General features: G+C 38.8%; 2 protein-coding genes across 4 annotated transcripts in view; both read right to left on the bottom strand.

The window, feature by feature from the left end:
• XXYLT1 (xyloside xylosyltransferase 1) overlaps window positions 1-8,963 on the bottom strand; it is a 40,312-nt gene extending 31,349 nt beyond the window's left edge. The window contains exon 1 of one of the 2 annotated variants that reach the window (XM_058031462.1): window positions 8,922-8,963. In XM_058031462.1, coding sequence (XP_057887445.1) covers window positions 8,922-8,963 — 42 coding nt within the window. Of the gene's footprint in view, window positions 1-698; window positions 1,095-8,921 lie in introns of those variants that run through there. The other variant, XM_058031459.1, reaches the window with a different exon arrangement.
• ACAP2 (ArfGAP with coiled-coil, ankyrin repeat and PH domains 2) overlaps window positions 1,190-25,807 on the bottom strand; it is a 63,273-nt gene continuing 38,655 nt past the window's right edge. The window contains exons 10-24 of one of the 2 annotated variants that reach the window (XM_058031457.1): window positions 25,489-25,601; window positions 18,880-18,931; window positions 17,538-17,638; window positions 16,223-16,328; window positions 15,569-15,777; window positions 15,283-15,352; window positions 13,946-14,040; window positions 12,471-12,655; window positions 12,031-12,135; window positions 11,555-11,647; window positions 10,151-10,338; window positions 9,714-9,823; window positions 9,226-9,336; window positions 8,922-8,983; window positions 1,190-5,001 (exon numbers count right to left, since the gene is read on the bottom strand). In XM_058031457.1, the coding sequence (XP_057887440.1) occupies window positions 4,898-5,001; window positions 8,922-8,983; window positions 9,226-9,336; window positions 9,714-9,823; window positions 10,151-10,338; window positions 11,555-11,647; window positions 12,031-12,135; window positions 12,471-12,655; window positions 13,946-14,040; window positions 15,283-15,352; window positions 15,569-15,777; window positions 16,223-16,328; window positions 17,538-17,638; window positions 18,880-18,931; window positions 25,489-25,601 (1,704 nt within the window). In that variant the 3' untranslated portion in view covers window positions 1,190-4,897. The remainder of the gene's footprint in view (window positions 5,002-8,921; window positions 8,984-9,225; window positions 9,337-9,713; window positions 9,824-10,150; window positions 10,339-11,554; window positions 11,648-12,030; window positions 12,136-12,470; window positions 12,656-13,945; window positions 14,041-15,282; window positions 15,353-15,568; window positions 15,778-16,222; window positions 16,329-17,537; window positions 17,639-18,879; window positions 18,932-25,488; window positions 25,602-25,807) is intronic. The other variant, XM_058031458.1, reaches the window with a different exon arrangement.

The following is a 25,807-nucleotide window of genomic DNA, read 5'->3' on the forward strand; positions in this document are numbered from 1 at the left end:
GACTAGAGGACACTTCCAAGCAATGCTCTGCAGCAGCACCTCAGGACAGGAGCATCAGGTTACCTGGAATCTCTGAACTTAATATCCCTCCAGTTTTCAGACACCCGTTTAATGCAAAGGAAAGCCTGACCTTGCATAAACTACACATTAGCTGTGGATTTGGGAGGCAGAACCATTTCTCTGAAGAAGGAACACTGCACGTGGATGCACTCCAGCCCCTGCAGGCTCTCCACTCCTGCTCTCAAGAGCCACTAGCAGCAGGCCAACCTTCTCTCCTGATCAGGAACCCATCGAGATACAAGCACATGTGGTCCTTGCGCCGAGATGCTGAACAGCAGGACCAACAGGGCCTGCAGGAGAGCGGCACTGCTCAGAACAACCGCTCCTCTCCAGCACAGGTGGCGTGCGGAGGTGCTCCCAAGCCACGAGCTGAGAACCACCGGGCAGCACCGGGACACCTCCCCGCAGGCAGCGGCGGTGGGGACACAGAGCGAGCCCCTCAAGACTCCCGAGACCGGGGAGCATCGGGAGCTCCTCCAGCAGAGTGGGAGCGAACCGCTGTGCTGGGAGCCGCACATGGGCCGCTAGCTGAGGGAGCTCCTTCCCGCCGCTCCCAGAGCGCTGCGGGAAGGCCCCGCAGGACCCCCACAGGACCCCGCTCGCTGCCCGGGCCCGGCCCGCCCCTCGGCCCCGCGCACCTGGTGGCGGAAGGCGGCGCCGCGCAGCAGGTCCCGCAGCAGCCCGAGGCCGATGTCGCGGCTGGCGCCCTCGGTGACGAGGTGGAGGTGCAGCACCTCGGCGGCGCCCAGGCGGCCGTGCCGCAGCAGCGAGCGCAGCGCCGCCTGCGCCTTGTCGCGGAGCGCGGGGTTGCGCTCCGCCTTGGTGAACATGAAGAGGAGGTGCAGCCCGCGGGGCCCCGGGCCGGCCGGGGCGGGCGGCGTGGCGCGCAGGCGGCGGGTGGCGCTGGAGAAGGTCTCGCCGCCGCCGCCCAGGTAGTAGAAGGCGCAGACGGCCACGGCCGCGGCCGCCGCCAGGGCCGCGGGCTGCGGGCAGCGCAGGCAGCCCCGGCGCGCCGAGCCCCGCAGCGCCGCCATGGCGGGGCGGCACCGCCCCCGGGCCCGGGCCCGCCCCGGCGGCTGGGCGGGGACACCGGGCCGGCCCGGACAATGACACACCACACACGCCTCGGTCAAGATTTAGATACAAACTCTACAGCCGTACATAACGCGAAGGAGGGCGGAGTATACAGTCTGTACAATTACAGCTTAAGGGGGACAAGGGGTTTTTTACATTTTACTGCTGGAATGCTTAAAAAACACCGAGTACAGAGGAACGCGCAGAGGGAAAACAAAAAAGTTCATTACTTCGGAGAAAGTAACGTCTCTGCTTGAGGAAACGATGTTTCATGGCGATTTCTGTCAAGACATGGAAAACTTAGGCTTCTAACAGAAAAGTGAGTGGAATTTTTCCTCCTCTGTCATCTCCTTCCATGGGAAGAGAAACAAGAAAATACTGTATGCAGAAAGATAAAGCAAGCATATGAAAGGGTATATACCAAAGTGGTACACTCATCCTTTTCCCCAGTAGTGCCTCTCCAGAGTTGCCCGTTTTAAAACTGTGCCTTTGTGTAAGCACAGGAGCAAGGCATGTTGGCTGTCAGAATGCACAAGCCATAACTTGGGAAAAAGTCTCCATAATGAATGGGGCAGAGATTGTAGCCTGAAAAATTGATTCTCAAAATACTTTGTGTGTTGAAGAATCAGAATAATCAGCTAAGTCCTTTTGACACTGTAAAAACATCATGTCCTTTGTACTTACATATTATTATTTTCAGTTTCATCAAAGGGTTGTTTCATAGTCACTGTGTTATATTTGAGATTCTCAAGGTGAAGCAGGAGAGGTAACATCCACAATTTAAAACAGATGGCTGCAGAGAAGCACCAAAGTCCTGGAAACATGACATCAACCCTCCACTTGTTCTACTTCTCACCTTTTTAGTTTAGTGCTACAAAGTTTATGCTCTATCCAGGAGACCTAGTAATTTGGACAACACGTGTACTGATGTCATAATGCAAAACAGGAGAAACTTCCTCTTGTACAGGGAGTTGCTGACAGCAGTTGGAAGGTCTGGTTGCATTTTCTAAAACTATTTCAGTTCAGTATACAAATAGGTAAAATATAAAATCCCACAGAGTGAAAAATGCAGTATTAATACAGGATCCTTTAGCAGTGTAACATTAAAAGCCACAAATGGTACAATCCAAAATCTCCAAAATCAGTGGAAAGACTGCCACTGATATCAGTGACTTCCTGGATCAGGTCCTAATGGGCAGAGAGGCTGAAGTCCACAATGTACTAATGAGCACCTGGAACACACATCCATCTGATTGCAATGTGGGCTGTTTGTGAAAGCAAAGAAATACCTCTACAATCCAAATTCACCTTCACCCAAATCCATGTGAACAAATTCCAACTGTCTAACACAGGTAGTGGCATAATTCAATATGATCATTCAGAAATTTAAGTTTATATGAACCTGAAAAGGGCTTTAACAGAGTGCAGTTTATCCTGGACATCCTATCATTCCCAAAAGGCCAGGGGAACAAGGCTGAGGATCACAGGTGACACACCTACTCCCTAATCCATTGAAACTCCAGAGCTCCTGACAAGTCACATCACCTGTCAGTCAGGTGGGGTTCATCCTTTAGCACAGACAGACTGACACTGCTTCCCAGACAGATGAGAGTCAGGAACACAACACATGGATGTGCAGAGCTACAGGGAAACAACTTCTTAGTCAAGAGAAATCATCCTGCAGAATTTGTCACAGAGATTTTGTGGCCAGGGAGGAAATCACCAGTGAAGATTTAAAATGAATCTCTCAGACCTGTTCTCCAGCAGCCTGGACTGAGACAGCAATTATGCCACTAAGATTCAGGCAGCTTTACACTCCAGCCAATCCCACTACACACTGCCTGCCAGCCAGGCTGGGAAAGAAACATCTAGAAAAACCTGTGTCTAAGGTGTATATTATGCAGCCATATCTTACATTGTCCCATCTGTACACCAGGAACCTTACTTTCTCTAAGATCTACTAAAACACCCATTTGCTGGTAAATACTGGTGATTAGGAAGTACATTATCATTTCATAGGCAGCTATTTAAAAACCAACTTACTAGAAATTACTGCTTACAGGTGATATCCTGAAGTTTCTTATTATTCAGACTAAATGTGCACTTTAAATGGGCAGAATCTGCTTTTCCTATCATAATTAGACCATATACAAAACAAGAACTGTCTTGTAAGATTATTCTGCTTGGAAATAAAATCCACTGGACAATTCTACAACACTACTAATTTTGTAGCAATAATAATATGCAGACTATTACACATTGGATGCAGAATTATAAATGTTTGAAATACTTTCTTACATGCCAGAAAGTTTAACTTTACCATAGTTTACAGATTTCAATTTGTTTTATCCCAGTTTTGCTTATATTTCCATGGAGAAAAGCCAATTCATTTCTTAAATACACGTAAACAGCAGGTTAACAATGCCACAGCTATTAGCATTACTGAAAACTCACATTGATACTATGTTACCTAAAAACTCTCCTTAAGGTCTCTCCATAGGGCAGACAAACAGGATAAAGAATTGCATCTGCTGGTTTGAGGTTTAGGAGGATTATTATCTAGTCATAAATATCCTGATATATAAGCATATATCTTGAGACAGCATTTATACATGCACAAGGGCAGAGTGGGGCTCACTACTGCATTAAGCAAATTGTCTTGCTGCCCTCACAACCCAGTTGCAGACTGTGTTCATTCATTACTTTACAGAAGTATCCACTGAAATCCTAGTTTTTCCTGTGCTCACCTTAGTTTAGACAACACATAAACATACACATCATTGCAAATCATACAGGGGCTGCTGCTTCCTGATAGAAGGGATTGATTGTCCTAAACTTCAAGTGGCTGCAAGACATGAGACTTTTATACTGAGCTTAGGGCCTGTAGTGAGAACAGCAAAAAGGAGAAACAGCCTTTGTACAACTATTCTACACAAGCTTTGTTGGCTCAGTATTTACGTTCATGTCTCAAATTTCATGTCTTCATGTCAAAATACTACAAACAAACCCCACATCATGGCCAAAAGGAGTAAGTTTATTTTTCATGAAAGGTTCCACATGCTCATTTAGAAGGATACTTGCTGCACTGAAAGTTTAATTTAAGAGGAAAAGAAAAAAAAGGAAAATGGACTGCTCTTAGGAATTTGGTCCCCAGGATATATCCCTTTGTGACTGACCTGCAGTCACCAGCATAAAGGCCAGCCTGGTGCTAGAGCTTCCACTGGGAAAGAGCTTGCAGAAGAGCAGGAGCTGTCACATCTGTGAAGAACAGCCCACCTCTAACCAGAGTCACCGCAGGAACAAGAGAATCTGTTGAGCTGCAGTCCCACAAATGGAAGGGCAACTCAGTAAATCATTGCCCAAATTCCCTTCCAAACAGTCCCAGAAAATGCAACCCAGACCTTCTGTCAGAGGCACATTGTTTATGGCGACAGGGGTTCAGATGCCAGCGATGGCCCTGGGCAGCAGAGCTGCTGTGAGCTCCCTGCAGCTCTGCCACCCCCGAGCTGCCAGCACTGGCCATGGACAGGGGCTGCTTTACACTCAGCCAGCAGGGACTCAGGGGCTTGAAACATCTTCAGCTGCTGAGGTATATGTACTGGAGAACATAAACCAACTCATACACTTCCCCAGCTACCACAATCTAAAGCTACATTGGAGTGGTCATTTTATCCAAACTATCTAACAAAATGCATACAATTCATTCTGTTAAAGTAAAAAAAGACTTGCACTATAAGCTTCAGGTTCTTTTCCTTCTTGACACTTAAGACTTCTGGGAATCTGACTGCTGGAAGCGGTTTAACTTCTCTGGATTATTTGATGCCATTTGAGAAAAATCACGAAAAATGTCCTGATAAATTTCGTCTCCTAGGTGGAAAAGAAAAGAGAAACACTTTTAAACATTTGAAATAGTCAACAACACCCACCATTGCACAAATGCCCTACTGTGCTATCAATTACTGTGTAACATTTAATTCATGTATGAATACTGCTTCTAGATGGAGTGATGCTGATGTGAACTCTGAGGGACTGGTTACTTGCATGCATGTTCTGTAGAAGCAAATTAAACAAAGCCAAACTATACCTGAAATTGTACCTCACAGGCAGCCACACAGAGGAAAGTTCAGAGTTAGAAAGGAAAAGTTAAAGAACTTTAAAGCAACTTAAAAAGAAAAAAAATATTTATTAGCCGTTAAAGAATAAAATCCTTGTTTTTGCAAGGAACTGCTAACCAAGATTCTTTACAGAAAAAAAGAATTATGGCATAAATAAAGATTTACTTGGAAACAGAGATCAGAATTCTTACAGCCAAACAGAATTCTCCATGAAAGAAACAATCAGCAAACAATAGTATATATATTAAAAAAGCAATCTTAAGTAGATAAATTATTGTTCATAAATTACTTTTGTCTATTACTTCAGCAAAAATAAAATTTCTACATTCAGTTCATCTACATCTTTCATTACATTTTTCAGTTTGACCTAGAAGAACAATTGATACTTCCCCTAAAAATCTTTTTTTTTTTAAATTGTCACCCTTTGTGCTTAAACACAACCCTACTACTACAATATATTCCAAAATGTGTTTCTCCCCCTCCCTGTCTACACAGGAAACACATTCAGGAGTGATTACTTCTTGAGTCATTGCCAAGTCATTCTTTTGCCACTTTAAAATGGCCATTTTTTCATTCATTTTCACATTCTTTCATCTATTGGAGCATTTTGGGCCTTGAGCTCAATTTCTGGTTTAAAACACTAACCATACCCTTTCGTCTTCAAAAGGAATTTAATGCATCAAACATTGGGTTGGGTCAGGAGCTATGCAGCCATCCAAATTTTAGAGTCTTCCCAACATAGATGGCCACATAGGACACAAGATCCCAGCACTACTGTTTCTTGCTGACAGCTTGATTTATAGCATGACAAAGAATCAACCCAAAATCTCTCTCATCGTGTACGTCAAATATGAACTTTTTTTTTCCTAACATGATTGTGGAAGAAAAGAATGTTTTTGTGCTTAAAAGTTTGCACTACTGGGAAAAGTTAGATTGTTTTTTTTTTTCCAATTTTTTAATACACATTTGCAATGTTAAAGCTATAATTCTTTTGGAGATGAGACTCCATTCTTTTAAAAACACTTTCACAAATCATAGCTGACCTTCCAGAAATATTTAACAGGCCAGTAACACAATTCTTCCCAGACTTTAAAAGATGGATACATTCAATACTGCTGTACTAGAAAAGTCAGTTCTAGAGAAATTCCCTTTTGGTTTTCAGATTTAATTTCAAGTATAGTGTCCCTGCCCATGGCAGGGGGGTTGGAACTAGATGATCTTTAAGGTCCCTTCCAACCCAAACCGTTCAGTGATTCTGTGTTCTAGAGATGAAGCAGGCACAGGACAGGTTTTATTGTAACAGCTTGTGAGAACTTCTTGCTCTGGGAGACCAGCACAGAATGGAGCTGTAACATTCACCAAAAGAATAGCTATGAAGGGCAAAAGCAGAATTAGGCTTCTGTGATAAAAGCACTTATGCTTTCAATACAGAAGTGGGTTCCACTGGTGAAGAGAACTGCAGTTCAAGTTGCCACACTTGGTTCTTTCAAATTAACTTGAAAGAAGGAAAAGCTATTTTTGAAAGATACATTGTGGCTCTGGCTTTGTCTCTATTACTTAACAAAAATATTAGATACAAAAATAGACTAAAATAAAGTGCCCCTTTAGTTTGTATGTTGCATTAATATGCTTAAAACTGTAAACCTTATCATTATTTTAAATTTCTACTTTAAAACTGAATTCTGGAAGTTCCCTTTCCAAGCAATGTTTTCCCTAAAGTGCAGATTATATGTACAAAAATACTGTAACACTGCTTTACCATTTCACACCAGAGTAACTCAAAAGGCACACATCATACATTCAAGAAAAGGTAGGAAGAAAAAGTAGCAATGCTAATATCAAAGAGTTAGCAAGACATACTGTAGCACCAGGAGATGAGCACTCAAGTATTATACAGAAACAGCACTACTGTGCATATGGCTTCTACCACCAGAAATAACTTCTTAAAGCTGGTTGCAGCTAGTTCCCATTCCAGGAATGCTTTGGAAGACCAACTGTACCTTGCAAAGCAATATATTCATTCTCTCATTAGCTCAAACCAGCCATATATATTTAATTATAAATTTTGATGCCATTAGCTACATGAGCAATTGTTTATCAGCTGCATTGCTAGAGCTGAGAAGTAGGCAGTTGGCTTCACTCTGGTGACAGCAAACTCATACAATGATATTTACCCTCACACAGCTACCAGCAAATATATAATTGTCTTGAAAATCCCTATTTTCTTCTAGAATCCTAATTTTGGAACACTGGAGTTCTAAAGTAAGGGCAGTGCAGATAATTTAACATGTATAAGGAGTGAAAAAGACCTGCATCCCTTAAAACCACAGAAAGCTGTGACACCTTTTGACAGCAGACAGGTTCTGTGCTTACACTGACACAACCCTTCTACAGCAGACAAAAACATTCAAAACACTCAAATACTGAATCCAACTTTTAAAAGAAACTGCACCAAGTACCAGAGTGAAGGGGGCAGAGCTGTGCTATCCAAAGACACAGTAAGTTCTCTGGCTGGGACTCTGCTCCTGCTTGTGGCATTAATTTCAGAAGTTATTCTAATGAAAGCCTCCCCTTGATTTTGGGCAAGCTCTGCCTGTTGGGGCAAACCTACTCTTCACTGTCAATCTCACCTTAGCAGCTGTAAAGTGTCTGGATCAGATTGCATCAGCTGCAGTCTCTCTCTACTGCTCCAATCTGGTAACATCCCCCCTGCCCAATTCCTCAGTGGAAAGCACATAAGGGCTTTATGGGACTCAACTGAGAGTACTCAGCACTCAACCTGAAAAATAAGGTTCACCTCTCACTTCTGCCAGGAACAGCAGGGTGTTTTTAGCTAACTTAATAATCAAGTGTGCCTTCATTACTGGTACTTGCATGATATTAAATTACCTTCCTATGGAAGCAAATATCAGAACATGGTGTAAATTAGGTCTGAGTGCCTGAGAATAAAGTTGCACATATGCATTAAATATAATTTGTTACTTTCCTGCTGGAGTTGGCTCAAGTATCTGGCAGCTTCTACTTGTTTTTTAACCAAACAGAAAGAAACTGTGCATACAAAAATACATACTTAAGAATGACTGCTTTGTTTCTTTTTAGTATCTTAACAAATAAAAATATTTAAAAATAAAATTTAAGGAAATAATACTTTCCTATTTTTGTCTGGAGGCAGTTTGAAATATTTGATGTACATTTTGTACACTGGTGTGCAAGGGTTTTTTTCTTAAAAAAAGAAAAAGTGGACCATTCCACAGGAAGGAGAACAGTGTCCTGGAATAAGATGAACTCTTCAACAGTCTCTAAGCAAGCTGAGTCAAAAAGCTGCTACTAAATAATGTCAGGTAAATCCTAACATGACACAAATGTCAATGGAACAGCAATAGGAGAAAACTGTGGACAACTACCAGCAAAATAGGGTGGTCATGGCTGTAGTATATACACTGCTATAATGATGCTCTTTAAACAGTCTCCTTTTAGGTTCCCTAAGCACTCTGACAACATCACACCACTGAATTTCAATGAAGCTTTAGAATGTGTTCGTTTATAAAAAACACTATTGTATGAAGCAATCTTAAATTTCCCTCAGACATTAAGAATCTAATTGTAAACTGATAAACTCCTGTATACACTTCTTATACTGCATTTCAGTGTGGTTATTAGAGGAGTATTGACCTGGCTGCCCATAGAGTCCTTCTGATTCACGCATTTCTTCATTCATCCTTGCTAAACGCAACCTGCCGTGCAGAAAACAAAAGGAACAATGTCACCTTTAAAGCACAAAAAACTATAATGCAAGACCTACAATGCTCTCCTGAATCTCACATCAAAGAGGTCATCTATAGATAGAGTATTTTGATTTTTCTTTTGTTCCCTCCTGTTTTTATGTACAGGAATTTTGACATTTATTTTATTTTTAACTTGAAACAGAATAGCAAAATTTAAGTTATCTAGTCAGAAAACAGAATGTACAACTTACAGTGTTACAATATCTGCATTTGCAGCTTCCACTGCTATACTCAATGGATCTTTCCCATCTTCATCAGTGGCATGCTGGTTTGCTCCTCGTTTTAGGAATAAGCATACTTGTCTGGTTAGAAACAAAATATAGAAGAATACTTTTGACAATATTGGAAAAAGCTAATAAAGTGAGGCTAGATACAATGTATTTAGCTTAAATCATCAAAAGTCTCATATATATCAAAATAGTGCAGTTCATCTAGAACATGTTAACAGACTAGTAAGCAAACGATTTATTTAATCCACATTAGAAAACACGTGTGTTTTGCTAGTGCATGAGACTGCTAAATCAAAATACTATTTTCTCTCTCACAACCAGAGCTTAAGAAAAACTCTTATCATCTGAAATAGTATTAAAATATCAGAATATGTGGGGCAATGAAGAAGCTTCCCATGAACAACTAGAGTAAAGGATGGCCATGTACAAAGAGTGGGGCAGTGAGTTACCCAGTGTGTCCTAGAACTGTGGCATGGTGCAGGGGCCCCCTTCCTTTCATGTCTCGGATGTTCACGTTGGCCCCATTCTGCAGCAAAAACTCACAAGTAACCAATGAACCCTACAGAATGAAAACAAAGAAACAACTCAGCACCAGATCTCTAGAATCAAACCAAACCTCTTCTGCCTTCCCACCACTGAGCCACCCAGCAAAGCAAACTAAAGGGAGTTGCTTTCAACTTTAAACACTACTAGACATAGAATTCCAAACAAAACATTAACAGGAAAAAATATTTCAGAAACAACTCTAAAAGAACACTGTAAGCATAACTTCAACATCATATTATCATTCACTGAGGAAGCAAGCAGCTCAAAAGGAACAGTGACACAGAAATATCATTATTTCCCTTGCTCTCCTCCCCCATCAGCAGGGCTGTATATCACATACCCCTCTCACTGCCTGAATGAGTGGTGTTGCTTTGTTTTCTTCCACGTTGACCCAGTTTACTTCAGCTCCATGAGCCAATGCTTCTGCCATGTGAGGAAGATTTTTCTCAAAGGCAGCTTGATACAATTGCAATCCTGGACTAGGCTGCTTGGAGTCACAGAACACTGGAGACTCTTGCTTGTCTCCTTCTGAAAAGAAAAAAAAATTGCTTACCCAATTCCTGTTTTAACAAGGTACCTCTTGGAATTCTGATCAAAACATCATTTCTCTGGCAATAGGTAGCTCAGCTTTTGCACAATGCTATGTACTGTTGCCCCATTCTGCCAGGGGAATTCACAGATGCCTTTAGCTCCAATATTCAGGCACAGTCTCTTCACAGAACTCTTACTGCACAGAAAACATTCTCTCCACACTACTGGCACATGTGTATATACTTCAATCTACATATTCCATGTAATTTCTAAAAAATTGTTTAAGGTCTGGAATGTGTTTTACTGTAAACCGCAAGATATTAATAAAACTCATTTTCTCTATAGATGTAGTCATACAAATATATCTTTATCTCAAACACCTGAGTGTGAGGCTAATGCTGTTCTGACCTAAGTTTTATTAGCAGACATCACTGTCATTTACCAATTACTTGCTGTGGCTATAATCTTTTGCACTAAAGCACAGTCTCTTTTTCTTAATCTCAGTAATGATTATATGGAGTGAAGTCAGGGAGATAAAGATGTTGCTACATAGAAACTTTTGTGAGTTACAGCATCATAAATATTTCTACAACATAATCAAAAAAGATCCAAGCTCCATGCTGCCTGTCTGCAATAACACCTGTGAACTACTGGATTTAAAACATACCTTAAAAGAGCGCTTTCATATAGAAGAATAGGTCTGCTTTATAAAGAAATGTTTTGGAAAGTTTGAGAAGCCATACTCAATATATCTGTCAGAACAGCATGCTAAAATTAGCAAATAATTTCATTCACCAACTTACAGAACTTCTGAGTTGAAGGAACGATGTTTTAAGACTTGGTCAATTCCACAAAAATAAGAAACAGAAAAATTAAGCAAGAATGCACAAATAGCACATAAAAGCCTACTATCTATTACTCAAGAGGAATTCTATCTCGGTGGATTGATTTATTTATAAAAGGATCATGCATTTGGGATCAGCCTCATCTGTCTGGAAAAAACCATAGTTCTTTGAACCCATTTAGAAGGACTGAATGTCATTTTTGGTAGCAAGCCCAAAAGAAAGATGGCTCAGGCAAATTTTATCCTTGCCAAAAGCATTTCAACCAGGATAGCAGACATAAATTGTATCACCAACACTGATCATTTTTAGAAAAAGAAACTGCTGCCAAATGATTAAATTTTCATCTTACAAGGCAAAGCCTAACACACCTGGTTCATACAAACTGTTGGCTGATATAGTAGAGGCAAGGTGTTCTCTGCTGTCATCAGTGCTCGGCTGGATCCCACTGTCACTGCTTCGCACTGTTTTGGGGAGAAACTGCAATTACTATGCACAGCTGAAGCTACCTGCTCCTCACAGATACCATGATAATAAAGCAAGCTCTTGTACTTGGTCCTGAACATAATTTAAAAAAAATGACTTGTTCTTGTTCAATATTCTTAATGCATCCACAGAAAAAGATGAAGTCACATTTTGTAACCATAACATTTACAATAATAATAAAAAATGTCAAAGACAACTAGAAATGAAAAAAAATCAGGATAAGTAAAAAAGCTTAAATTATTTCATGAAAATACCAAGCAATGCAGCAGCCTGGAGACAACAGACTGAAGCAGGGAGATGGCCACAACACACAATGGACCACTAGTGCAAACAGTGAACACGCCACAGCTGTAGTACTTACTACTACGGAGTTTTGAAGAGGTATCAAAGTAGGAGAAGAGTGAATCAAGCTCATCAGGACAGAACAGAGACTCCCGCCTCGCCTCGTCGCTACTTACAGCCACCGCTGGGACATGCAGGTTAGCAAAGCACAAAGCAGGCAGTGAGGAAGGGACAGGGCAGGAGAGAACATTATTGCAAAAACCAAGAGGATGAAAATACCGAGGAGAGAAGGTGGTTAATATGACTCTGAGTTCTAAGCATCCCCATTCCAATCCTTCCCCGTGTAAAATAGCACATCTCTGAAGAAGTAGTTTCTTCCCTACACTCTACACTAGGCTACAACCCATTTAAAAAACAGATTCCATAGTCTCTGCACGAGGCAGAAGTCAATTAATATAAAAATGTGTTACCTTAAAAAGAATATGGGTAATAGAGCTAAGGAGAGAAGTGTGTAAATACCTTTGTGGGATGCTGCACCTTGTTCCCCTGCCAAAAGGGATTTTTCAGGGCCACTGTGCCTTTTCTCTTCCTGACTTGGAGGCAAAACTTTTGTTCCAGGCTCAGGCAGAGGTACTGATGAAGCTTGCTTCTCTACAAACTTTCTTTCCACATATTTTGCTCTGATGTATGCCTCCTTCTCCTGCCTGTCATATACAAAATTCCTGGAGTTAGTAAGCTAAAATTTTAGTATTTTCATGTATTAAAAGAATGTCTACTTTGTACTAAAGTCAGTAACCAAAACTGTAGCTTGGCATTGCACATAAGACACACCCACAGCACATTGTCAGAAAGATGCAAAGCACACCTGTCACTTTCTGGATTCATGATTAAATTTTGCATAAGGCTCAAAAGAAAGTAATTTTGTTAAGTTCACAAACATGTATTTACTTTCAGACAGAGACTTTGGAAAGTGGTATGTGGAAGAAATAAGCATTAGTTACTCTATGTTACCTGTATTAAAACTTTATACAAGTTTACATTGTTAATAACCTACTAATAAACATTTATTTAGTTTCTTACATAAATACAAATTGCAGCATCTGTTACAGGAACATTAAGATTACACAAGAAAACAATAACAAACCCTAGGTAGGCACAGCCATCAGTTCCATATCACATGCTGAAGTATTTTTCCTTGTAACCTGAGGTTATCAGCTTAAAACACAACAGCAGTTGTGCCAAACTGATAAAATGAGCTGTAATTATTGCATTGGAACTGCTGAAAAGCAGTTACCACTAGAAGGAATATCTAGGAAATCTCCTCCTTTGTTTATATTATCATCACTGTCTCCAAGTGGCCAACACTTCACAAAATGCAGTTTTCTATACTATAAAACTACTGGGCAGCAAGCAGCACAGAACTGGAAAGGCAGTAAAAAAGCAAATTTTAAGAGCCTATACAGCAGCACAAAGCATTGGGAATCTACCTTCAAACACGGATTAGCATCAGAGAAATAGAAGACAGCAGTAAAATGATTTGAAGGCTGCTGTAAAGCAGCAGAGCTCATGTACAATGCAGGTAGGAAGATGAGAACATTCTGAGGAACAGGGAACAAAAGTCAAATGGAAGAACAAAGTCACTGTAAACAAAAGGAACAGCCACAGGCTCCTTCCAGGAGCACTCACACACCAAGGACAGCTGGCTGAGCTGGTACCCAGCAGAGAGGAAACAAAATCCACATGTCCACAGTGATGCTCTAGAGCTGTCATGAAAGGAGGGAGCGAGATCACAAAAAGAACAAATGAACAGCAGAAGCAGAAGGGACCAACAGAAGGAATGCCCAATGAACAGAGAGAGTGAGAAAAGGGAAAGATACAGGGAAATGAGTACTTTAAAGGACTGTAACACAGTTAAGTGCTAGCAGCTTTTACAGGGGAAGGCTAAGGGAAGCAACAATAAAAGGAAGCAACAAGTACTGCTGGTAAAATACTACCTTTGACTTCCAGATTGTGGCTTCTTTACTCCCATTTTTTCCAACTTCGCTTCATATATTCTATTTATAACATCATTTCCCAATTCACACATAAGCTATAAAGCAAAATGAAAAAAACTCAAATATAGTTGCAAAAAGCTTTATCTACCTATTCAGCTGTTTTTAACCTCACTCAGCCTATATTTACAACTCAGTGTTTTCACTGCTAAAATACACTAGCAGAAATAAGCGTGGGTTTATATGATAATAAAGAAACAATCAGTGAATAGATTGTTTCTATTCCAAATTCTGAGTAAGATAAGAAAAAAATCTAGTCACTATTAAAGTGCCTGAAAAAACAACCACCAGAATGACACCTGCAGGCCTCATTAACAAATGTTCTTTTCTACCAGCTTTGACAGGAGCTGTTCTTTGCCCATCAGCAAGAGACAATTCAATCAACTGTATTCCACCTTACCCAATGGACACAATCTGATACAACTACAGAAAAGGAACAAAGACAAAAGCCTACACAGGAGAATTAAACCCTATTGATTGCAATGAACAGATTTCTTGTTTCTAATACCAGGTAGAATACTTAGTTCTGATATTTACATGAATAATACAAGAGGTACAGCTTTTTTTTTTTTTTTTTTTTTTTTTGAGTGGGCGTGGGGGTTGGTTGGTTGTTTTCTCATGAACATGTTGATAAAAAAATTATTTAACCACAAAGCACATTGTCTTTTGATTGTTCAGAATAGAGAAGCAATTCCTAAGTGCCAGAACATCACAGCTAGAAACAAATGTTTGCATGAGTTATCCACTTGCACACATGCATTCATGCATGAGTTCCTATTTCAGTATTTCATTGTCATATGACTTTTATAACCATGGTTCAAGCTAGAAATTTGGCACACAAAAGCAGCTGCATGAGTATTCTCCTATAGGCCAGAAGCATCTCACTGTTAAGAGCTGACATTCAAATTTTTGAGTATGATCATGCTTTAGGCTGATATATCACTTCCAAAATTTTCAGCCCACTGAAAGAATTATTGGTTTGTAAACAGATTTGCCTTTTTACATGTTGAAAGTATCAGATGAGACTTGCTACTCAGAGTGCACTTGGGAGCCTGAAGGTGTTGTAAGCTGTTCTGAATTGCAAGTTTGTAGCACAAATTACTATGGAGTATAAGAAAGTATGAATTAAAATAAACCAACACACAAGTATAAACATTTTCTGCTTAAAACTGGAAGACACACTGGGTACAAATGTGTTTCCTGCATTGGACTTTCTGATGCAGAGGCTTTAGAACAGCAATCTAAGTACCAAATAGAAACCTGTTTCAAAAATGCTGTACCTTTAGGAGTTCAGGTTCCCATGAATCCAACGTTAAAGATCTTACTTTTGAAAAGTGGACTCCCAAGCTCCTAAACAACATGGGAAAAACATTAACCTGTAACTACATGTTTTATCTCACCTCAGACAGATTTATCATTAATTTATGCAAATAAAGCAGTTACATTAATTCGATTTACAAACAAGGGTTTCTAATTTTCTTTCAATGTGCCTTTGAAGAGGCAAACACCACCCTTGCTAATTAAGGCAATGCACAAATGAAATGCAGCTGTGAGGAGCTCCCCAACCTGTGTATCCCAGAGCACTCGATGCACAGTGTGATTCCCAGGTTGATACTGGCCCAGCGAGGATCTGCCAAACCACAGTCACAGCAGGCAGCATTGCCAGCAATGCACTGCACTCTCTGCAGAGCACTCTCTCCTTTCAGCAGCTTCTCTTTGGTCTCACTCCCAGATTCTAGGCTCCCAGTAGAAGGGGATGATTTCTTTTCCTGTTTCTGAAAGAGAAAAGACACAAACAAACCAATTAAGAGACATGCTAAACTAAAGAAATTAAAGTTCCACAGATACTGACTGTACACTAAAATCCAAGCAAAGTCTCTCCTGCCAAGGCCAAGGAAAGCCACAGAATAAAAAAAAAAAGTTTAGGTTTTTAGAAGACATATAAAACTGAATATAAGAATATCCCATGATTTTTAATCACACTACAGTGAAATCTCAAAAAAAACATACAGACCTTAGTAATATTAACAAGTAATATTAACATGATGAAGTGAAAGACAGAGCAGATATAATTCACAGCCTTCAGAATTTCATTGCCTTTCCACTGGAAGGCAAACAATGGATTGTTTCTTTTCTTCTCTCTCATTAAAAGAGGCTTTATGCATTTAAAATTTTCAGGATCCAAAGGGAGGTAGTTGTTTGGTGGATTGTTTAACTCACCTCAGATTCATCCCCTTTTTCTCTGTATGCTGTGGCAATACTGGTCTGAACAGCCTTAATCCACGCCTGCCGCAGCTTTTCCGAGTCAGCCTGCAGCATGCAGCTCCTGTGACAAATCACAAAGTGCTCAGAGACAGTGGCCAAGCAGCTGACATCCAACAGCACATTGCTCAGGGCTCTTTTTTTATGGAGCAAGTTTCTTGCTATCACAAGTTTAGTAGGCATCATCTAATAAACACATTTATTTTAAGATAACAAAGCAGCTGACCCTTTGTGAGCTGCAAACTCCTGATTTCAAAATTATTTGCAGGTAATACTAATATAGATAGAGAAATTACTCTTCCAAAATCACTGACAATGGCTTAGCTTCCTATTCCTTTTCTTATTCCAAATTTTTCTTTTTTATATCCTCAGATGCATTTTACACCTGTGACACAAGTCACAGGTATCAGTCCTTGAAAACACACTTTCATTCACTGACATCAAGAGTGTAACTTTAAAGCTCTATGACAGAATGAACTACTTTGCTTATCAGCAGTAAAAGAAACAGGTCATGAAGTATAAAACTGTTCCAACACTTATGGGTTGAAAAAGCACAGGCAAACAAGAGCAAAATGCATGTTATAGTGAACTACAACTGGGGATGCAAACATCAGGATGGGCAGCAATCTACTCAAAAGAGAAATCTAAGGAGGAGTGGAAAGTGTAGATAACCTCCAGACCTGCAAGCAAGTTGACCTCGTATCAAAAACTTAAATATGGTCACATCTCACAATCACTAACAAGGAATCCATGTCCTGCCCTTGCTGTGGCAGGATGCCAAAATTCCCTAAGTACAGCCAATGCACTGCTGGAGCTTAAAAATAATTTTATTTTTCATTTAGCAGTTTCATTTTTAGTAGTTTCATCTAGTGCATTCTAAAGTATAATTCAACATGACTGAGACAACAGCTTATTTAAGTGCTTCTCTCTCATTGCACCAATCAGAAATATGGAGAAACTGAGACCTATTTTCTACATTACTAAGCAGTTGATAGTATCAGCTACTACTAAGCCCCAGCAGAGCCCTGCACCACAAGCCATTTATGCAAAAAGCACAAGAATGCATGTTTATTTTAATGCCAAAAGTAAACTAAATACCAGGGACACTTCTCACAGCATCACTTACTCTCAGCCAAAATTTCAGAGAACAGAATTTTTCAGATACTTTTCCTGTTTTGATCTATCCCAAGAGAAACATTAATCTTACATTTTAAAACAACTACATGTAATTATTTTTATTTTTAAATAAACATACTGCACTGATTCTCCTTACTTTGTTGGAGAAACCACCTCAAAACAGAATCGTCTCTCTATGTCTTCACAGTGTTTAACTGTGCAGAGCCGCAAGTCCTCAACAACCACCGTGGGATTATCCTATGAGCCAAAAGTCAACAAGAGAGTCACAGAGAAAAAATAATATAGTTGATAATAAGAGAATAATTCAATCCTGAATTATTAATCATTGAATTCTATTTGCCTGGTTACACTAATTTTTTCCTTCAAAAATAAAATTCGAACTCAGTGGAATTTGGAGATCTACAATCCAATCTACTGAATAATCAGCACCTTAAATTTAAACAACAGTATTTAAACCATAAAGATACTCTAAGAAATACAATTAACTCAGTATTAAGTCAGAAAAGTTATACTTAAATCAGCAGTACTTTAAGTGACACATAAAAAAACCCAGAAGCTGAATTTGACTAAATTCATAAGAATTCCATTCTCAGCTATCACCATTTTAAAGGTGCAGTTAAAAAAAAGAGCAATTCACAAACACAGAACGCCCAACCAAACATGCTCAAACAAACTCAACTGTGTGTTTTCTTTCCAACCACAGAAATGAAGCTGCTTGATTTGACAGCATCAGATATCAAGGAACAGCCTCTGAGCCCACTCTGTTTGCAGTGAAGAAGAATTAATTGCCATAAGCTCCTTCTTTTTTCCCCCACCATCTCCATACAGTCTCTGTTTGTTCCCAACCTGAAGAACAGCTACAGCTCCTTGGTGCAAAAGCAGATTCTAGAACAGCAAACAAAGGAGCAGGGGCCCAAAACCTGACTGAAAACTTTCTATGGCTTGGGGCACAGCTGGACTTGCTGATTTAACATAAAACAGCTGCACTTCCCACCAGCAACAAGGCAGATACTGACTGCTGAACCACTGTGCATTTTCAACACTAAATACATGTATTTAGCAGCCCTGACTGCTTTCTAACAGGCTTTCATGCTTTTTTCCCCATTTGCTGAATTGGGTGTGTGAACCAGTAAGTAACTGGAGGAGCAAGTCCTGAAAGAGTTAAACACAACTGCTCAGAGAGCAGCATGGAATATTTGACTGCCAGCAAGTGAGCACAAGCCTTCTGGGACCAACAACTTTTAAAGCTCTAACTAGGTTACAAAACCCACAGCAAATAAAGTATGTGCTTACAATCAGTGCACAGGAATCTCAGAATCTGTCAGTGTAGCTATTAGTCTCATTTTACAAAGGGAAAAACTAATTTAGAAGAAAGCAGTAGGTTGTTGAAAATCACACAGGATCTTCATATTCCCCAATCAATCATGAAAATCATCACCCAAACCCCAAACTATCCCAAGCCAGTTTTCAACTCCTACCTTAAATTTCTTCTGGTACACAAGTTGGTTATTTTGTATTGAGAACCAGCGCCTATTCAAATGAAGAGACATCCAGAGAAAACATAACTGATTTTACAGTGCTTATGTGACTGACATGTGCTAACATACAGTCTACAAAGAGACTGCATGAAAGAATTCAGCAAAGTAATACTGCAGTCAATTTTGGCAAATATTTCATGACAATAATGAAAAAAGGGAAAGCAGAGACAAAACAGAAAAGAAAGCAAGGTTCAAATAATTTGAGTCATAAACAAACACATTCATGTTATGACAACATTAGTTAAGCTATTACACAAAACACTTTCATTTTAAAGAACATTTCCTTCTGCATTTTAGCAGCAAGTTATGATTTTAAGTAGTTGTTTGATAACACAAATTCAGATAGTTTCAATAACATAAATACTTAAACCCATGTAAACTAATCCTGAAATATTTCTGGGAGTAGAACTAACTTACTAAAGCACAGAAAATGCTTTGGTGTTGCTATCTCATGCAGGTTTAATATCTATCTACATTGGGCATGTCTGGAATAAAAACAGTGCATATAAAAACTAAAAAAAAAATCCAATGAAAACCTTTTAAGTAGGATCCTAAATTAAGCCTCAGCTTTGAAGAAAAATAAAATAAATCAAATAAATGCTTTAATGAAGGTATCCTGTAAAATCCAAAAGATAATATAATGCTTAAAAACTCCTCTGAACTGTATCCTTCCTTATCAAACTCACTGTTCACACAGGATACATCTCAGAGAATGGAAAAATCACTCACACTTTGGGGAAAAAACCCCCTCAGATCTCGAACAATGTTTTATCAGACCACTGAATGAAAAAAAAAAAAACCCAGTAGACATAACCATGCCTTTTTAGCTCTTCTGGGATGCACAAAATAAAAGCAAACCAATAACCACAGTTTCAGTTTCACTGACAAAAATGAAGGGAATGTACAAGACAATTCAGTGAAATTTACACTATACTTTGTTAAGGCTTATAATGCAAACCTGTGTTTACCACAGCATCATTCCTCAATCATCTCCAATACCCAACCTTTACCACACATCACTTTTTCCTGCACTACCAGGTAGTTGGAATGGTAACAGTACACAAAATATTGTGTTGGAACAGATCTTGTTATTCTCCACAGGCTGTTGAGCATCAAGCTACAGTTTACTACAATTAGTAACAAGAGGGCCCCATGTATTTATTCAACACCACAAGCCATTCCTGGAAAGAATTGCACAAAGATGGTTAAGAAAAATTAATATATACAAAAAATGTTAGATCCCAAACAGAAAATCTAGTATTTGTTAGAAAGGTTAGTGTTTCATAGACAGATGAGATTCTACCTTTTAACAATCTTTTCAAATGTTGTGCAGATATATTTAATTTAAAAAGCAACAACAGGATCTCTTGTCATTCTTGATTTTTTAAATTTATTAACAGCAGTAGTTTTAGTCACTGCAATTGAAAAGGGATCATCTTTACTATCTATTTACAGATGCAGTAAGTGTGCCCCAAATATAAGGCAGGTTATTGCTAATATTCATATAGGAAACTTAACAAAAAAGCAGACTTGAAAAGGAAATAAACTCATGTCATTTTTCATGTGCTTTTTGTGAACATAACACAAAAGAGAACAACATGAAAAGCAGTGCCTAAGTGATAAAGGGAGTGGTAAAGGGGGAAAAAAGCAGCCTTACCCCAAGACAACGAGCAATGGAGCAAATCCCTAGTAAGAGCCTTAGGAAGTGCAATTAACTTCATTAATGCAATGCTTCATTTGTTCTACAGCTAAATATTTCATGAGTTACTCTAGTAAACAAGCTCTGATCTCATCAGTTGGATATAAGTGAACACACAAATTGTAACACAAATTTGTGCCATCTTTAAAACCTAGTCTAGAAATTTTGAAAGTTCCTTTTTTTTTTTTTCCCTAGTAGAGAAATTAAATCTGTTAAAAAAATTCAGTCCAGCCACAAAGAGTGCAGGTTTTGGTGCTTTTCTAAAATAAATTTTTACTGAATGAGATCAACAATTTACAATTTTGGATAACTTGTAAGTAGATGTCAGAGTTAATACATTTAAATTTTTTTCTAACAAGATGAAAGTGTCAATACTGCCCTCCAAGGTGTCAGCACCACAGCAGTTTTATTCAGGCCAAGAACTTGGAGTTATTCCTCATTAACCAAATACCATCAACAAACTCTTCACTTTACTGTAGCAAACAGACTGCTGGGGGTCTACAGCAGCATCAGCCAGGAACTTCTGAGGTACAATCTCTGTGCTGAAGGTGCTGCTAAAGGGTAACCCACATCTATCAGGCTCTAAGAATAATTTAAAATCTTCAGGCATCATGTGTGCAATAAGTACTGATTATTACCAAAGTTTCCTTAAATGTGTTATTCTGTCAAAAGCAAGAGAGAAGCATGGTGAAGGAGAGAACATTCTTTGGAATATTAAAGTAGTTTACACTGTCTCATTCTGTAGTGGTTAAATACAGTTGTTCCTGTTTAAAAAGTGAATGTTTTCCATCATGTACACCTACACAATTCAAAACTGTATTTATTAAATAGGAAACAATGGAAAATCTTTAGAAAAAATCCTAATTTCTGAGAACTGAGAGTAATACTCAAAAAAAAATCAAATTTGAGTTTTACATAAAACAACGAATTGCGATTTACAATTCTCAGAAACAGTTTTCTCCTCTAGTTGCTAGCAGCACACAATTAAAACAGTAATTAATAATGCACAACATTTAAAAGTACATGTCTATTCCCAATGCAGCTGATAAGAAAAAAAAGTCTCATCAACTTCAATTGGAAAAAGGCAAGACATTGATCTTGTATGCTCAGAAGTTTGAGTGCAGAAACTTGGCTTTAATTCCTTTTTTAGCTAAAATCCAACTCAATCTTTCTGAATCTTTTAAAGGAATTGAGCAGCAGGTATACTGGCATCCCAGGCAGAATCCTTCTGTTATTTTCTTAGACTGAGTCACTTATACATCCATTGCAAGTAATCAAATTAAATGCAGGGTTAATGAAGAGCTTTTTGCGTGCCAAGGAAACATTGGGAAGGTATAAAAGAAGCTGGTTGGTACCTGATGTGATCTGGCTTTTTCCTGTCATGTGAAAAAATGGGGTAGGATTAAAACATAAGGGAAAGGAGGAAAAGGGATGAAAAATGCAAAATGAGCAAAATAAGAAAAGAATTAGCATGATCTGAAAATACAGCAGAATTAAAAAGGAAAACATCTATTGAACCTAAAACCTATTTGGAACATACTAGTGGTCTGACAAATGCTTTTCTCCCTACACACATTTATTCTTTCTTTATGATATGAACTTATATTTAATTTGAATTTCTGGGAACTAAAAGAGTTTTTCAGCTACTGCTCCATAATAAATGCACCTGACTCTTGCTCCTGATGCCTTAAGAAAACTGGTGTACAGTGAGGTGTATCATTTACCAACAGACAGACACACATTCTAAACACAGATGTCCATACCTGTTATTCTAAGACTCTGCAGTACAAGGATATAATTTTGATACCACTGAACTGCATTATCTGAAATACTTGTGTGCATTATGTTCTTTTAGTCACAAGAAAAAGAGATTACAAAAGCTCCATCTCTTTCAAAACACAGTGACACTGAATTGCAAATATCTTGGGGTTTACTTTGCAGCCTGCTCAAACACTTATTTGTTTCTAAAGCCAGTGTCACACAGAACTGTCCCAAGAACAGGAAACTTGATGCAAAAGCCCAAATAATTAAAGTCTTGAGATGATGAAACACGAGCTGCCAGGTGCTGCAGGAAGAAACTTCATTATGCTAGCAAGACATTAGTTTGGACAGGAAACAAATTTTCATTCACCACAACAGATTTGCCCCCCTTCAAAGGCTGTATTATAGAGTCTTCTTTTTTTTTCTCCCCCAGCAACCAGACTTTTCCCAGGGTAATACCACTGGGATTCACTGACCAAGACATGCACAGAGAAACATCACATTTCTCTCACTTGTCAGCTGGAATCATTCTGCTGTGTCAAACCCACAACCTATCATACCCTCATCTCTTATGCGTTTAATGTTGGCAAGTATCTGCTAATAGTGGCCATTAGGAAGGGTTTTGGTGCCTTTAATTCACTCTTGATGGAGTTCCTAAAAAGGTCTAGAACCAACAGAAGAGCAACTGAGACCAAGGAGGGTAAAAGAGAAGCCTCCAATTTTAATCCATATTAATACTGAGAGTGCATTTAGCAGTCAGCAAGGAAGAGCAGTGCTGTCACCTTTGGCTCAGAACAGCAGGAAATTCCAGTATTTCTAGGCAAATTCTTCTAGTTTTGTTTCAGCTGGTTGATTTTCCACCCACCTTCCCTAAAGACGAGGATATAATAAAGGAGCAAACTGCTAATCTGTAAGAACACTAAAAGTATCTTGTCTGTCTTGACTTCAGCTTAGAATTCCCTAAAATAAAACACATAATGCTCTAAATGTTTCCTCCCTTGATATTTTGTAAAATTTTATGCACAAAACAGTTTAATGCAATGAAAAAATCCTTTCTTGTACTTTAACTAGTGACTGGAAAAACCCTATAATCTCTAGTATATGATAAACTTCAATCAGTACAATTCCCCACAGCTGAAACTGTAACACTGTACAAGTAAAACTTTCCATCACAGGAAACAGACCGTGACCACTTCTGTGCCTACAGTATAGCAAGCAATTACAAATGTATTCAGAAATCACAAAAATACTTCTTTATTTTTATTAAAACATAGCAAAAATGGGGGACTAGATTCAGAAATTAAAAACTGTCTTCATTAAGGTCTTAAATGTATATTTTATGTATGATAGAAGTAGTTTAATAGCAATTAGCAATGGTTTGTGAACATGTGGAATACAAAATTTAAATGATTGATTAAATTTCAGAACTTTTTATAGATAGCATATCCAATCCTATTTTTTTGCCTAAAAGCATCCAACTAGTCTATCTCAGTGAGATAAATTATCAAGAATCTAATACTAAAAAGGTTAAAGGTTTTGCTTTATTCAATGCTCCTGTGATAAACAGAAGGAAAAACAATAAGCAAATATCAATTATGTAATAAAAGTAGGCAGCTCTGACTCATTAACAAGCTGTTTATCTTTGCCCTCTTAAATTATTACTTGGAAATGCTTTTTATTACACTTGTTCAAATCTGTAACTTAATCTGAAGGAATGTCATTGTATATCTTGATTTAATTACAATTTCTCCTTATTTACTTTGTGTCCATTTAAATTACCATCATACAGAAGTTAGTTTTAATTGAACCCTGCTCTCTAACCACCTGAAGGTAAGAGGCATGTACAGCATTCCTAGGAATGACAGCATGTGGAAGCAGACACTCCTGCCCTGCTCCCTCCTGTCAGCTCCCTTGCAGAGCAAGGCCTTCCTGCTGTTCAGAAGAGGAACCCAGAGACAGTTTCACCATCAGCAATGGCAAAAAGGACCTTTCAGCCCCTTGGGAATCCAACAAAGGACAATCCCTGCCCTATTACTGAGATTTTCTCAGTATGCTAACACTGACATTTTACCTCACACCAGGAAGGTGCTTTTGATGCACATCTCCTGGTGCTCTGCCTTCACCCTCCTCTGATGCTTCACAGATTTGTCCTGGAGAACTCTGAATTCTGCTTGCATGAAACTGATCCAGAAAGTACATTACAATTACAGGTGAATAATTAGACCAAAGGACTAGACCAGAATCAGTCCAAAGCAAAACCCTTTGTACTAGTTACCCATGACTTGCTAATATAGACACGGCCTTATTGACACCAGTGGCCCTTGCATCATTCTATGGATTTAATTGAAGCGATCCCAATTTCTTACAAGCCTGTGGTGTGCTGAGATGCTCAAGGAAGTACAGAATAATATTGGAAGGGACCACCCACTCAAATGCTCATTCTGTCTTTTGAAACTCAGCAAATAGTTTAACAGAGGCACCACTGAAAAAATAGCAGAACATGGACAATAGAGAGCTCTTTATCACTACAAATTACATCTAAAATTCAAGAACTGTATCCAGCTGTGCTGTAAATGCTCCAGCACATATATTGCCTCAAAAAAAAGCACATACCCTTGGAAATGCAAAAGAAATCCTGTTCAGGAAGAAAAATATTTAAAGAGTAGTAAAATACACATTGTTAAAGATATATGACTAACAATATATTTTGAATTCCCAAAAGGGCCATCAAAACTACTAAGCAAAAGTCACTGCACAGGAGAGGAATTTTAAAGGATAATAACTACATTGCTTATCTTTCAGGAAAAATAACTTGAGTCCATGACTGTGCTTCTCTGCTTCCAGTGGCTATACAACATCTGTTTTACTCTGTCTTCTAACACTTTCCTAGCATATGATCTCACAAGGGAAAGGTTTGCAAAACACCAGGAAAAATGGCTGTGAAGTGTTATCTCTAAGTTAATTAACAGAGTCACCCCAAGGTTCTGTCAAAACTATGGACTCAAGTTACAGAGATTATGAATCAGATGAGAATTCAGGTTAAAAAGCAGTATTTTTATTAGCAGCAAATAGAGGTTCTGAATAATTACCTGTTCCAAGTCTTGAAGGCATTGCTGGCTCTCTTGAATAAATAACCTTCCATAACAATGCCATTGGCTGCATCTACATTGTATTCTAGTTTAGTATCATCACTGGAATAATCCTAGTACAAAGGAACAAGAAAAACACACTGCAGTTCAAATGAAACTTCAAATATGAGCAGTACTGTTGTCAAAGAGTAAATACCTAGGAATAAGGTTTTGCTTGCAACACTTATTAGTCAAACCATGACTCTCAGCCCCTGATGGCTTTTTTAAAAAAAGCAATTTTAAGGAATGAGATGCTAAAGATTTTTACTTTACCTGCAAC

This window comes from Melospiza georgiana, chromosome 10 (genome assembly GCF_028018845.1).
Source record: "Melospiza georgiana isolate bMelGeo1 chromosome 10, bMelGeo1.pri, whole genome shotgun sequence".
NCBI lineage: Eukaryota > Metazoa > Chordata > Aves > Passeriformes > Passerellidae > Melospiza > Melospiza georgiana.